The following is a 13,428-nucleotide window of genomic DNA, read 5'->3' as shown; positions in this document are numbered from 1 at the left end:
CAAACTAGGATAATGTTGTTTACCAACTGAGTAATCCAAGATCCTCGGCCAAAGACTTTGATTTTCAAAAGTAAGTGGTCGAGCTCTGATTTGTTAATCTCATTTTGTCTTCATCTTGCTCAATAAAAGTGTTGTCACATCAAAATATTTTGTACAAGAGAATAATTTCATTTAAGACTAATTTGTTCAACCAGCAGTGCTATCCAATCATTTTAACAAAAAAGCATGAAACATAAATTACACACTAATTTAGCTAATAGTAATGATGTAACTTGATTTGCCATAAACATTGAATGTACCCACTTTCAATCATGCAAATGATACATTTAGAGTTTATTTAACTAAATTTGAAGAATAAAATAGATTTGAGATTTAACGTTTCCTTTTTTCAGTAGGTGAAGTTGGTCATCTTCGATAAGTGTGCGAAGGCTAAAGGGAGCCATTAAATCGGAGAGTCTCTTTCGTGAATTGAAGTGTGAAGTAGAACTCGCATATTGAGGTGTAGTTGAATCCGGAAAACAAGGGGATTAAAATGAAAGCTGAACCTCAGCTGTAATAGTTGTGAAATTCGGTTTGGGGAGTATACCATGAGATGAGAGATGTCGAGAGACGTGATGTGTTGGATTGTGGGGGCAATGGGGGCATTGGCTTCATATAAAATGGGACCAATGACATCAATTTCATTCCCCCCTTTAACTTTTGGGCTTTGGTTTTTCAAGAGATTGCTGCAACAAACACTTTCCTTTTGGGTTCTTTTCGCATACCTTAAAGAAAAGAAAAAAAAAATCACTATTTGAAGCAAAACCATAGCAGTTTCAAGGCTTTCCTGTTATGGAAAATCAACAACTCAACCACCAACACCAGCAACAACAACAGCAGCAATCAAGATTCAGACGTGTCTGTGTCTTTTGTGGTAGCAGCCCCGGCAAGAATCCTATCTACCAGCTTGCTGCTATTCAGCTTGGCAAACAACTGGTACAAACTAAACCTCTTACCGTTTATAAAGATGGAGACGAAGACTTTTTTTTTTAAATTGTCTTTTATTCTTCATCTCTTCCTAGAATCGATCAGTAGCTCTAATTGGCATTCATGCGATTTATCCCAAGTATTTTTAGTCTTCTTGGCCTTTTAATTGAGTCATTGGCCAAACCTGAACTATTTAAAAAAAAATTAGTGGTCTAACTTTTCATAAGAAATTTGATTGTAATGATACTCATGGAAATAAAAGGCTTCATCTTTGAATTGACAGAAACCAAAGCTGTTTAATAAGAACCTCAAAGATTAGGACAGCCAGATGCTTTTGGTAGCTTAAGTTTGATATTCTTTACTTTTCTAATACCAATTCAAGAGTTTTATCAGTTTCAGCAAAGAAGAGATCAGATACCTGAGTTCAAAGTCATCCTGTTTTTAATGGCTAAAACTAAAAAGACTGAAACGAATAAAATAGTGTGACTATACTGTTTCTAATGGTAAATTGTAGGAATATGTTTAATAGTAGAAAAAATAAAACCTACAGGTTGAAAGGAACATTGACTTGGTGTATGGTGGGGGAAGCATTGGCTTGATGGGGCTGGTTTCCCAAGCTGTCTTTGATGGTGGTCGCCACGTGTTGGGGTAAGTCCACTCTCTCTCTACGCTTCTGGTCCTCTCTAATTCTGTCTCTAATTGTAACTCATTGCTTCCTTTTTCTTGTAGGGTAATTCCCAAGACTCTCATGCCAAGAGAGGTAAAAATCATTAAATCAACAGTATTTAGCCTTTTTTTTGTATAGTTGAAAATAAGGTTAAGTTCAGATTCATATGAGCACTGCCATTATACCAAAAAGTTAGTAGTCTTATTCCCAGCCATATGCAGACAATTTAAGATTTAACATACTCAATCTCACTGAACTTGGGGCCCCCATTTGATTATCAAATAGGAATTTTTTAGTGTCAAGTTTTAAATTTTCGATTCTTTATCTGAGAATTGAGATAATAGCTGGAAAACTAAGTCTCACGTGTTGCAAATTTCAGATTACAGGAGAGACAGTGGGAGAAGTAAGAGCTGTGTCAGGAATGCACCAACGTAAAGCTGAAATGGCTCGCCAAGCTGATGCCTTTATTGCCTTGCCAGGTTTGTTTCTTTACTTCAATTGCCTGCCTTTTTGTTTGTTCTAAAATCCAAACTGTTTTATCTGGATTCAATCATACGGGACTTTTTCTAAGTTACTATTACCTTAGATAACTCTAGGCATAACTGTCAATCAACTCCTTTTTTCCTTTTTACTAATAATTGATCTGATCAAATTTCAATTATCAGGTGGGTATGGAACCTTGGAAGAACTCCTGGAAGTGATCACTTGGGCTCAGCTAGGAATCCATGACAAACCTGTACTATGCTTTCTTTTTTCTAACTGTTCAAACTAGCATTATTTTTCATCTTAATTTGATCGAATGTATGGAAATCTCAAACACAATTATTCAGAGATTTACATGCCAAAAACGTGCATAGATATATATATATCTTAATTAAAAAACCCAAATTGTAGAAATAAAGGAGATTTTTTTTATATTTTTGGAAACAGGTGGGACTGTTGAATGTTGATGGGTACTACAACTCACTTTTGTCGTTCGTAGACAAGGCCGTTGATGAAGGTTTCATAGCACCAGCAGCCCGTGACATAATTGTCTCTGCCCAAAGTGCCCAAGAACTCATGTGCAAGCTCGAGGTACATTTTAACAAATCTTCCCTAGCCAATAGCAACTCTTTAGCTGGCACACTTGCAACACTGCTGATCAATAGTCAAGTGAAGTCAAATGATCTGAGCCGTCCTTTCTTTTTTACTTTTGACTCAGGACTATGAACCGAAACATTCTGGGGTGGCCTCCAAGCTAAGCTGGGAAATGGAGCAACAATTAGGTTTCACAGCAAAATCAGACATTGCTCGTTGACCGTTCGTCGCATTCATTCACACATGATCGACAATTTATGACCATAGATTCTTACCCCAATGCACAGCAAGAAGAACCTTGTAGATGCAAGCTTGAACGACAAGTGTCACCCACAGTTTATTTTATTCGGCTGTATATCATGCTGTGAATTCTTTTTTGTTTTCCTTGGTTTAATTTAGAATCCGACCCTGGACATACAATGTCAGTAACTTTATTAGCTTCCTATATCGATGATTGCTAATTCTGTATATTTTATTATTGTTTTCCTCACTTGAAATCGTGGGTTGTTACCAATTGCTTTCAACAAAACAGGTTGATAGGGATGGACAAGGAAACAGGGAAGAACCAGCAGAAGATAAAACAGGAAATGTCCTGCAAAGAATATTTCCTCAACTTTCAGTACCCTCTTTTAGGTTCTTTAAGCTTTGCATCATGATTATACTATCATACAAAAACCATTTAATTCAGTTTGAAATTAAGCTACAATGGAAGTACTGGTGTAATTTCAAAGCTGCATTTGGAGGTTCGATGGAAAAGGATTCCCACCGAATTGGAGTGCTAAAACGATACTTCAACGTGCGACGAGAATCCTTCAAATGCGATTCCAAATGCAATCAACAATAAAAATTGAGAACATGCAAGTTTTTCTCTTTCAATGGATACTGATATGCCTTTATCTTAATTTAGCATTGTATGGCTGAGTAGTCAGATGCCAATTAAAGGTATGGTACTTGCAATTAAGTTAAAAGGTGTTTTTTTCAGCGGAAGTTAGTCATTGCATGCCTGAAATGTTAATGATGGATAGCTAAGACTGGCGTGCAACAGCAAAGATGTTAGGCTAATAATTGTTCATGATTGATTGTTTTCAAAGAGTAAATTGGGTTCAGAAATGTAGTGGGGGATGGGAGTCAAAAGACAAACCGGAGAAAAGGTACAGGGGACACCTGTTCTTGACCGTACCGCAAGGACCACAGACAAAGTGCTCCGTGTGCAAAAGGGTGAGCGAGAAAGCAATGGTGGAGACTGAAGAGAGTGAGGGGACCTTTCCCTAACAATTTGTATTTTGGGCGACGGTCTAGCTTTTGATCCCTGTCGGTTGATAAGAGCCTTTCGGACATTGCGCTGGGTGACTAGTCAATGGCTTTTCATGTGGGTAGGGAATTGGGCCACTTGCTTACGACTTGGGCTGTCCCTGTGATCCAAAAGAAGAGAACCACAATCGTATTTCCTTTGTAATAGCACTGGCTGATCTCTTTGGCGTTGCAAATTCCAGCTTTGGATAAGCATGGAGTTGAGATTGTCATGTAGAAGTCATTTGTAGATTTGGAAAAAGCGCATGGTTAACTCAGGCCTGCGGATTATGTATCTGTCCATTTCTATGCCCCCGTGAAAAATGTGGATAACTTTCTCCTCAGTGTTTTTCGACTTATACGAGGAATTTGAACCCTTTTGCTGAGGAGATAACTTTTACATTGGATTCGTCTTCAGTCCTGTTACTGCTCTCAAATTTATGTTCGTCGCCCAAAATAAGAAATATAGTTGCAATATTTAGGGAATTTAACACTCACATAATCACCCGTCGAAAAAAGATGCATATATGAGGCTATCCTTTCCAAATTACACCACCAAAACTCAGTGCAAGTGAACGTTTGAGTTCACCCGTGTAGAACAAACTATTTAAAACGCTAAAATTTTGCAGGAGAACACGGTATGATACAGCTACATGTAGTACAAACAAACGTGTAATTGCTTACAGACTATGGCCACTTTTAGGTGAAGGATTTAACAGCAGAGGAGGTAATCATCAAACTTGAGAAGAGGGGCCAACAATGACGGCAATGTTATGTGGTTGACTCGGGCTGCTTTGAGTTGCTGCGGGAATCGATGTATGTTTCATTTAGGAACGACCCACCCGCAAGATCTCCGACAGCTACATTTGGATTAGTTTTACATGAATCAAGCAACTTGAAGCCATCAGTGCAACCAGTAGTCGTATCAGCTGGAATTGAAGCTCCTCTGTGACGCACATGTTGTGGGTATTTATCCCCATACCCCCACAAGAAAGCTCATTTTCAAGGGGTTATTGCCCCACGATATAATCAGCTTGAAAGCAAAGATTACTAAAGTACCATATATTATCAAGCGGGAATGACACTTTTAAGTGGAATATTTCTAATCTTTAGCCTGCATAGCTGTGATCTGGCAAACTTTCTAAAATCTGATGGTTTGAATGCATCGTCGCCACAGGTTAGCCTTGGAGTCTGTAACGTAAGCATGTAATCACCCCATAAAAAGCAGCTAAAGATGCAGAAGCCAACCGGATGTTGCAGAGCATTCCATTCGCAGATCCATACAAGACCACCTGCACCAGAAAGACTATAATGGTAAATAAAACAGGCACCAAGAATCAGAATAGCAAATTCAGTTTTGCAAGTGGTTTTAATGGCCTAGAGCGTAAGTAATTCCCCTACAAGTATAAGTGCAACTATGTAATAAAGGTTTGACAGTATTATTAACAGTCCAAAGCCAGGATATAAATTTGATAAACTAGATCTACTGGCTATCTGATCTCCCATGTTTCTCTTTCTGAGTTTCTATCTGTCTTAAAACGCAGCTTGCTTGAGGGATAAAGATTTGTGACTTGATCCACTATGATGCCTTACGAGGTATATGGTGGAGTAGAAATTACTATTTTGATTTATTATTAGTCTAAAATCTTTTGATACGATAACGGAACATTTTTTGAATCTTTTCTTATAGTTGAATTCAAGATCTCCATGGCATAAATGTGCATAAAATGAACTTGATAATTTGAAACACAATTTAATGATATGATATAAAAACGATATAAATAAAAAACATGAAAATAATACAACTTAAAATTTTAAAAAAATCATAAATAAATTTAATAAAATAAAAAAATTTATATTTTATGTTTTTACGTTGACACAAATTAACATATAATTTTTGTATAAAATATAATACAAATATAATATTTGAATTGTCAAATCTATCTAAAAAAACATTACCATGGTTGTGGCCCAAACTGCTTTGATATTGGAACGAATTTGGGGCCAACAACCAAGATTTGGGCCAAGAAGGGCCCCTCATGAGTATTCTTTGGGCCGACGAAGCTGCTTCTGGAAAAATTCACCCATTATTTTCTTATTTATGTAAGTTGAAAGTTATACGCTAACGGTCGAGTCAAATGGTCAGATACTTCACCCATTGATTAGTGATTGATTACAACGAGTCAACTTTTTTGTTCTTTTCATGCTGAACTTTTGTCATAACCCTTCTGTAACATAGTATCCCTCAAAATAGGAAGGAGAAGAGGAAAATAGAAACTGAAAAAGCAGAGAGAGTGGAAAGAAAATTGTTACTGCAACGGTGAAGTTAAGCAATTTTATTTTATCCCTTTGCAATGTCACATGCTTTCCTTAACCAAACTTCAACTTTATAGGAATTAATTACAGACAGTGTCGCCATAAAGTCCATCTTAATCAGCTTTGGTGTAACTTAAATTCTTTTAATCAAAGATTCTGACCCATAACATTTTTTTATGGCTAAAAGCATCTCCCTTCTCTGCGAATATTTTCTTGAACAGAACAATAGAATCCATAAAAAATTATCTAACATCTTTTCACTACCTATATATATTTTATGATTATTTTGTCTATCTCAACTAACAGATCAAATCGGATTTAAAAGGACACCAATGCAGCAGCCGCACAGCAAAGTATTCTTGCCAAGGATTTTTCCATCACTAGCCCTTCTCTAATTCACTCTTTCACCAACTTCCAAACGACTAAAGCACAACAAAATAATAATAAATAAATTGAACAAATGGGTACGAAAATGCATCAAGTTAACGGTACCTGGAAAATCTCTCAAACATCGAGATGGAGGAAAGATGAACTTCAATTTCCAGAATCCACATTATCATCCAAGCTTTAGTCACAGATCTTTTGGCACCTAAATACCTAATGCATCTGTATATCCTACTCGAAACATCCTCATCTCACCAAATCTGTGGGTTGAATCGATTGGCCACAAAGACCCGGGATTTTCAGTTTGAAAAAATAAAGCAACAAATGAAATAGAAACTAGAAGAAAAGAAATTTACATCAATGTCGACAACAATGATTCAACCATTATACACCTATTGATCTAAGTGTTAGTTATGTAAACTAAAAAGAAAAGGAGCTAAAACCATTATTTTAATGGGCAGCAGAACGGGTTTTCCTTAATCTACCACGTGTAAGTCGAATGCTTTCATCCATGAGAGTCTCTTTTGGGGGTCGGTTTGTGCTTTCATTCCCTGGAGAAGGTGGCACCAGTTCAATTTGCATTGTTTCTGTATCAGTTTCTGCAGGCTGGCTGGTATTCTCAGATGCAGTATCTGCTTTTTGACTATTTGAGGATGCTGAAGGGGGAGGTTTAGCCACATGTGAAGGCACCTTAGAAGTTCCCACTTCAGCAATTTCCTTTTGGTGTTGACTTGAAGATGTGCTAGTTGTTGGTGAAGGTGGTTCTTCAGCCTCTGGTTGTGCTGCTTGTGCTTTACTAGATGATTGACGGTTTGGTGCATTGGAGGGTTGGCGAGCCCTAGCACCTTGTGCCTGCATATTCAGAAGTTATGGGTAAAAGAGAAATAAACTTCAAGATAATTGAATCATGCATAGCAACAGATAAACCAGATCAAAAATTAAATTCAGCAAAGATTAATTGCTTTTCAATTGCTGTAAACATGTCAATTAATATCCAAACTTTATATCTATCTGTATAGACAGTTTAATGCCTGATAGTGAGAGGACATTTTCAAATACCAGGGAAAACCATTTTTAGATAACAACCAATTTCAGTTTCACCAAACTAAGTTTGTTGTATGCAACACAAAAGGAGGACACAGTGGCAGCACAAACTACGTTTGATTTTAATTCGATAACACTACCTGAGCATTGTGAGGTCTAGGGGTTGACTGTGAAGCAACATACTTAAGGATCTCAAAAATTCTTGTCTGACCATAGCTTGCAGCTCTCTGCCAGTAAAGAACTACCAAATCTCCAGCTCTAGTCTTTAGTTCCAACAAGTTACGGTCAATTTCATTTTCGTGCTTCGCAACATATGGTCTAAAGAAGGAGTCATACACATAAGAAGTTCCCTGACACACGTGAAAACAGATGACCAATTAACAAACATCAATATATAGATGGACAAGTAAATGTTCTTGTTTCTTTAAAAGTAATACACCTACCCTTGTTTTAGGGTACCACAGATATATAAAGAATGCCAACTTAGCTTCGCTGTACATTGGAACCCTTCAAAATGAAAAACGGGAGCACAGTGAGAAAAGAAAAAAACAGACATGAAAACATACATACTGTCTTATGGTTCCTGACCATGATATAAAAGCATCACCAATTCTCTCAGAAACAGTCAAAACAGCCACCAATATCCTGAAACCAGAAAAGAAAAGGGGAAACAAAACAAAAGTTACAAAACAAATAATATTCACACAGCTTAAATGAAAAAAATAGCAATTCAAGACCTACCAATACTGGCACCAAAAGCGTAGTTGCTCAATCTCAGGCTTATTCATTTCAACAGTTTTATAGCATTCATATGCTGGATAAGCATAGCCAAAAATCATCCTGCAAAAATATTTAAAAGCAAAAAAGACTAATTTCCAGTAAAAGAATAAAGTAAAACTCAAAAGGGAAAGAGAATAAGTTGTAAGGCAAAACATACACAAGTCCTCTGGTAAGAACGGATCCAATCATTCTGTTTACTTCTTGATGAAAGAAAATACTTCCTGAAATTAAAAGTCAGTAACAAATCAGCATCATAAATCCAAGCAAATAAGAACAGTCCATAGACTTAGTCAATTAAGGAAGCAGTATACACGACTCTATAACTATCAGCCTCAGGGACAATATCTGTGTTTAGTCTGTCTTGAGCCCAGTCATCCCTATCCACATTCCTGAAGAGATTAACAATCCCATTCCTCACTATGCTCGGAAATTTAGCAGAATGATGATTACTAATGAGAAATGTGACTTTTTATTCAAAAAGGAAAGATAATTAGTAATAGTTAGTCCCATCTCCAAATATCTTCAAAAGAAAAGCTAGAGAGAAATTGTTACCTAAAGTTTATACTCTTCTCTGTTTACTTCTTTCCTGAATGAACTAGCAAAGAAGGGTAATTATTTCAGTACTCTCAATCCAATCAAGTTGACACTTAAAACTTCGTTGGTCATAAATCAACGGGGAAAGAAAGATGGTAAAAGGATTTAACTTTTTTATCTTCTATTTTAAGACTTTAGGGTAAAGGTCCCCTTAACTGCTTATGAAAACACTCCTAAACATAGTTGAGCAAGAATTTTCAAAGACTGGAAATGAAAATAACATGAAACCTGCTAGGAATATCCGTTTATCCTCAGTTTTCTGAGCAACCAAACAGGGGAGTAAAAGTAACGTAATGTTCCAAGTTCAAAAATCAAAATGATTCAGCTAATCAACCCCCGAACTCGCCCTATTACGCAAGTTATAACAAAAAAATACTAAGTATTAAACACTAATTAGATACCAAAAATCTAGCGTACTGTACGGAACTGCAAGTGAAAACGAAGAATCATCGGAGACAAAACGCAGACATCGTCAAATTCAATAAATAAATAAACGACGAAAATCATAAACAGGAAACCTAGAAAATGAGAATAAAAACGGTTTAAGAAAAAATTTCCAAGAAAACATTGTCATCAACAATGCATTGCCACATGAAATCTTAATTCCGAGGATTGCGGAAAGAGAGGGAAAATATAGGAAAATAGAAGTGCAAGGGAGAGCGATTGGTACCTTTTAAAGAGTATATTTTCAATAAGACGAAGCAAACAAAAGCACAGCTGTACTAAAATCAGAATTGAGAGGCAATCACAAAGCACGGAAGCGAGAGTTTAGAGGATCTCAAGGAAATAACAGATGAGTTTTTGCGGAAGATCGTTGGCGAACGGTAAAATCAGCGCCGCCAAAGTACGACGGCTAACCGTTTAAAGTCGGCGTTAGCGGTGTGAGAGAGAGAGAGAGAGACTTTTGGGGGAAAATAAAAAAGATTAAAAGAGTGTGATAAATTGATAATATCATAGCAGTTTTTGTGTCGTTCCTTGGTGGAGAACACTGTGATTTTTCCGTTGTTGTTGGCTAATCACCGTTTGATTCAAAACGGACGGCTCACCTGCTTCTGGATTTTTAACAAGGGACCGACATGTGGTATTTGCTTGTTTATTATGCGAATCGCTTGTCGGCTTAGCATTTTTAAACTTCGTAATCTATTGACTATTATAAACAGTCAAATTTTTCTATTATACCCTTTGAAGAAAGTAAGATGCTTCTAAATCCAAGGGGTAATATTGTGAAGAGAAAGGTTTAAAATGAAAAAGCAAAAAAGGGGGAATCAGTAGCCGATTAAGAGTAAAGTAAGTGATCGCTATGGATAACGATCAAAGTTTTAATGGGCTGTATGGGCCGAAGCACATCCGATTTACTGAAACAAAACAAAGAAAAGAAAGAAGCAAAACGTCTATAGATCCTTAGCTGTCTCGTCTTCGTCCTCCATTTCTTTGCTGTCCACTCAAGCTCTCCACTCCATCTTTGTCCTTTAAATGTGGAAGAAATCAACGGTCACCAGCCTCTTATACATGCATCAGAGCCGTTGATCTTGATCAGAACACAGTTCTTCCTCTATCCGTAATCACTATTTCCTAATGATATGTGTTTATATCGAATAATTCTATATATATAAAAAAAGTAACATGGAGAAAGCTGTTTTCAGGTAGTAGCAGTGTCTGTTGGGCTTGTCAGCTTTGCGGTTGAGATTGGGATTCCAGTCTTCTACGAGACTCAAATCGATAACGCTGTAGTTCTTTTTCTCTTCGATGAAAAGTTGAAAACAAAATTTGGGGCCAATTTATTTTGCAGGCAAAGCGAGAAAATACTCAACCCTGCTTCCCCTGCAATGGCGACGGTGCCTGTAAGTAATTGTTACATTCTCTTCTCTAGTGTAACAATTCAAGTAACAAAAATCAAGAGAATCCACCGTTCAGCTGCGTCTTGACTATCTCTCTCTCTTGAGGTAGGGGGCCACCAGAATAGTCGAACGGTGAAGGAAGAACCATGTGGTCAACAGTAACAGCAGGAATGTGCTAACGGCTAGTTTGTGATTCGAGCCACCGAATTAGATAGAGCACCCGTTGGAAATCTACAAACTAAAAGCATTCAGTTGCCAGCCAATGCAAAAGCACGATTCCACTATTTGCAAAATTACATGCAGACACGTGCCTTTGCACATTGGTAATCCCATAACTAGAACATCTCGTCTACCAATATGTACCAGGTAGCCAATGTAAGAACAAACCAGCTCCCCAAGATTAAAAAACTTGCAGTAAAGATCTTTACATTTCCAAAAGAGCCAAAGATTCAGCCTCTAACTTAGACAGAGTTCGTTGCAGGTTTCCCACAGTTCCCTTGCAACCACGACAGCCTTATATTGCCACCTTTTAGAGAAATAAAGGTTTCCCTTAAGTTGGGGTCTTCAAAGAGGTTTACAGCTGCAAAATAGAGTCCATCTTCAATGTCTTCTACCTCATCCAATGCTTTAATGCAATTAGTTATGCTAAATCTGTCATCACTTCGTTTTGTGGAAATTGTCCTCCTCGACCTCCAAGCAGCTAGCATATTAAACATGGCTCCTGCAATTGCTTCAGATATTTCTTCATCCTTTTTGCTCTGATCCAAAGAAGATTGCTTCTCAGATTGTCGTTTTCTTTTTTTCTCTGCAATAATCTTAGTCAACTTCTCTGAGAATGAATTGTTTTGGGCTATTCCTGAGGTTGTTGGATTATCAGGATGTGCGGATCCTCCCTCTGGACATGAAGTTAAGCCACTGGTATCATTTCCAACAGCTTTGTCCAAACCCTCAAAATGGCTTGATTGGGCATATTTCCCATCAGCAGATGAATCAATGAAGATTGTGCATAGTTGCTCATATATGGGACAGTCCTTGATTTTGACAGGCTCAGGCCTAGGTTGTGCCTGTAAACACAACCTCTCAGGAACAGACAATAAAAGTGCCAGAAACAAACATTCAGCAAGTTAAAAAGGAAATGTACCCTAATGTCTTCCCACAGGTCAAACCCGATGCAACAGTAGTTCTCCGTTGCTGCAAAGTCATTTTGATCATAAGCTGATTTGAGATTATAGAAGCGTGTTTACAGAACATCCAAGTGCGTTCTCAACTGATTGTTATTGAAGTTGAGATCTGTTTGCTTGTTGAATTCAGCTCGTATGTTATTCCAAGTTTTCTTGTCAAAAACATTGTCTGGTCTGTTTCCCAATTGAATTTGCTTCACTACCAAATCTGCAAATATCCTATCAAGGGATGCTGTCCACCTTGTTCTTCAGCGCTCCTGTTCTGGCTGACCGGCCTCTGTATCCATCTACAAACTACAACGTACACTCAAACTGAATAGTACTTCAATCAGCATGAATACTACAAACTACCTCACTGATAAAGCCATGAAATTTCAATTCATTGCTTAAGGTGCTTACCAGAAACAATGTCAAAACTTACTGCTTCACATAGATAAAACAAAATGGTGGTGCTTTAGTCGTCCAGAAATTTTAAGCATAATAATTACATTGCTTCATAGTTGTGTACCCTTCAGCAAATGGTACATTCTAATATACTTTTCTATATCATTTATGTAAATTTTTTAAGTCCCAAATGCAAAAAAAAAAGAAAAAAGATGAAGATAAATGTACACAAACACTGTTGATCATGCTCCTAATACTAAAATTATAAAGAATAACCAATGGAGAAAAAGAGAGAGATATTACAAATGATTAACAAATATTGAACCAAATGGTAATTAAGTTGGATTAGAATAATCATTTGTAAAATTAAATTACATGTAAACCCAGGTAAATGCAGTCATCAAACACCAATTCAACAAAACAAATGTTTTGTACGTCGGTAGTAGTTTTGAGCATGAAGCACGATTACTTCAAACCGAAATCCCAATTGGATTTTATCAGTATCGTACGGATGTGAATCCTGAAATTAACATAAAGCCCGTTAAACTACAGTTTCTTACCTGAGTATGCGATCTTCAGGGAATCCAGTGAAGATTCAGATGATTAAGGCAAAAGTGGATGAAAAAGATTGTCACCAGCTCTTCCTAAAACCGAGGAGAGAAGAAGAAAAATGAGAAGATCGTAACAAAGACGATAAACATTTTTTTATTCTGTTTCCTTATTGGGCTCTCCGATTGCTTTTCCACGTATCCTGGGCCTTTTGTTGGCCTATTATTGGGCTTTCGAATCCAATTCTCTTCCGGGCTGACCCGCTTTGGTGGTTTGTAATTACAAATATGCACACACTCTTTTGGGCCTCCTTTCGGGATTTCCGTTTTTCCCTCTATTGGGTTTTTAAATCCAACTC

General features: G+C 37.2%; 3 protein-coding genes and 1 pseudogene across 5 annotated transcripts; 2 read left to right on the top strand and 2 right to left on the bottom strand.

Annotated features, from left to right (window-relative positions):
* Window positions 1-678: 678 nt before the first annotated feature.
* On the top strand, window positions 679-3,200 carry LOC111300648 (cytokinin riboside 5'-monophosphate phosphoribohydrolase LOG1-like). The gene is made up of 7 exons (XM_022896273.2): window positions 679-975; window positions 1,517-1,614; window positions 1,696-1,726; window positions 2,013-2,112; window positions 2,299-2,369; window positions 2,564-2,707; window positions 2,835-3,200. The coding sequence occupies exons 1-7, from the start codon at window positions 832-834 to the stop codon at window positions 2,928-2,930; spliced, it is 684 nt and encodes a 227-aa protein (XP_022752008.1). The 5' UTR covers window positions 679-831; the 3' UTR covers window positions 2,931-3,200.
* A 3,834-nt stretch (window positions 3,201-7,034) lies between these two features.
* On the bottom strand, window positions 7,035-10,232 carry LOC111304695 (putative HVA22-like protein g). 2 transcript variants are annotated; one of them, XM_089758071.1, is made up of 9 exons: window positions 9,789-10,060; window positions 9,077-9,119; window positions 8,838-8,989; window positions 8,682-8,745; window positions 8,486-8,584; window positions 8,333-8,389; window positions 8,188-8,251; window positions 7,885-8,094; window positions 7,035-7,552 (listed from the first exon to the last, which is right to left on the bottom strand). In XM_089758071.1, exons 4-9 carry the CDS (start codon window positions 8,711-8,713, stop codon window positions 7,151-7,153), a joined length of 864 nt encoding a protein of 287 aa, XP_089614197.1. In that variant the 5' UTR covers window positions 8,714-8,745; window positions 8,838-8,989; window positions 9,077-9,119; window positions 9,789-10,060; the 3' UTR covers window positions 7,035-7,150. The 2 variants fall into 2 exon arrangements, with proteins under 2 accessions (XP_089614197.1, XP_089614196.1); XM_089758070.1 differs by lacking the exons at window positions 8,838-8,989; window positions 9,077-9,119 and having other exon boundaries at window positions 9,789-10,232.
* Window positions 10,233-10,314: 82 nt separating this feature from the next.
* Window positions 10,315-11,283, top strand: LOC149519527 (uncharacterized). Its single transcript, XM_089757685.1, has 4 exons — window positions 10,315-10,353; window positions 10,524-10,676; window positions 10,762-11,001; window positions 11,143-11,283. Exons 1-4 carry the CDS (start codon window positions 10,315-10,317, stop codon window positions 11,281-11,283), a joined length of 573 nt encoding a protein of 190 aa, XP_089613811.1.
* LOC149519526 (L10-interacting MYB domain-containing protein-like) lies at window positions 10,355-12,424 on the bottom strand (annotated as a pseudogene). Its single transcript, XR_016340770.1, has 2 exons — window positions 12,098-12,424; window positions 10,355-12,020 (listed from the first exon to the last, which is right to left on the bottom strand). The product of XR_016340770.1 is annotated as a L10-interacting MYB domain-containing protein-like (transcript).
* Window positions 12,425-13,428: the final 1,004 nt, after the last annotated feature.

The sequence above is a fragment of the Durio zibethinus genome, chromosome 3 (genome assembly GCF_047325235.1).
Source record: "Durio zibethinus cultivar Kanyao isolate XHJ-2024 chromosome 3, ASM4732523v1, whole genome shotgun sequence".
Taxonomy (NCBI): Eukaryota; Viridiplantae; Streptophyta; class Magnoliopsida; order Malvales; family Malvaceae; genus Durio; species Durio zibethinus.
The sequence above is the reverse complement of the archived record's forward strand: the minus strand, read 5'-3'. Positions and strand labels throughout refer to the sequence as shown.

Excerpts from the sequence above, each read along its gene's own strand:
- LOC111300648 (XM_022896273.2), top strand. The coding sequence starts at position 832 with ATGGAAAATCAACAACTCAACCACCAACACCAGCAACAACAACAGCAG. Across the intron at positions 1,615-1,695 it reads GGTGGTCGCCACGTGTTGGG|GGTAATTCCCAAGACTCTCA; the intron begins GTAAGTCCACTC and ends TTTTTCTTGTAG. Across the intron at positions 2,113-2,298 it reads TGCCTTTATTGCCTTGCCAG|GTGGGTATGGAACCTTGGAA; the intron begins GTTTGTTTCTTT and ends TTCAATTATCAG.
- LOC111304695 (XM_089758070.1), bottom strand. The coding sequence starts at position 8,713 with ATGATTGGATCCGTTCTTACCAGAGGACTTGT. Across the intron at positions 8,390-8,485 it reads CGCTTTTGGTGCCAGTATTG|GATATTGGTGGCTGTTTTGA; the intron begins GTAGGTCTTGAA and ends TTCTGGTTTCAG. Across the intron at positions 8,252-8,332 it reads GGTGATGCTTTTATATCATG|GGTTCCAATGTACAGCGAAG; the intron begins GTCAGGAACCAT and ends TTCATTTTGAAG.
- LOC149519527 (XM_089757685.1), top strand. The coding sequence starts at position 10,315 with ATGCTTCTAAATCCAAGGGGTAATATTGTGAAGAGAAAG. Across the intron at positions 10,677-10,761 it reads ACACAGTTCTTCCTCTATCC|GTAGTAGCAGTGTCTGTTGG; the intron begins GTAATCACTATT and ends AGCTGTTTTCAG. Across the intron at positions 11,002-11,142 it reads TCTCTAGTGTAACAATTCAA|TTTGTGATTCGAGCCACCGA; the intron begins GTAACAAAAATC and ends GCTAACGGCTAG.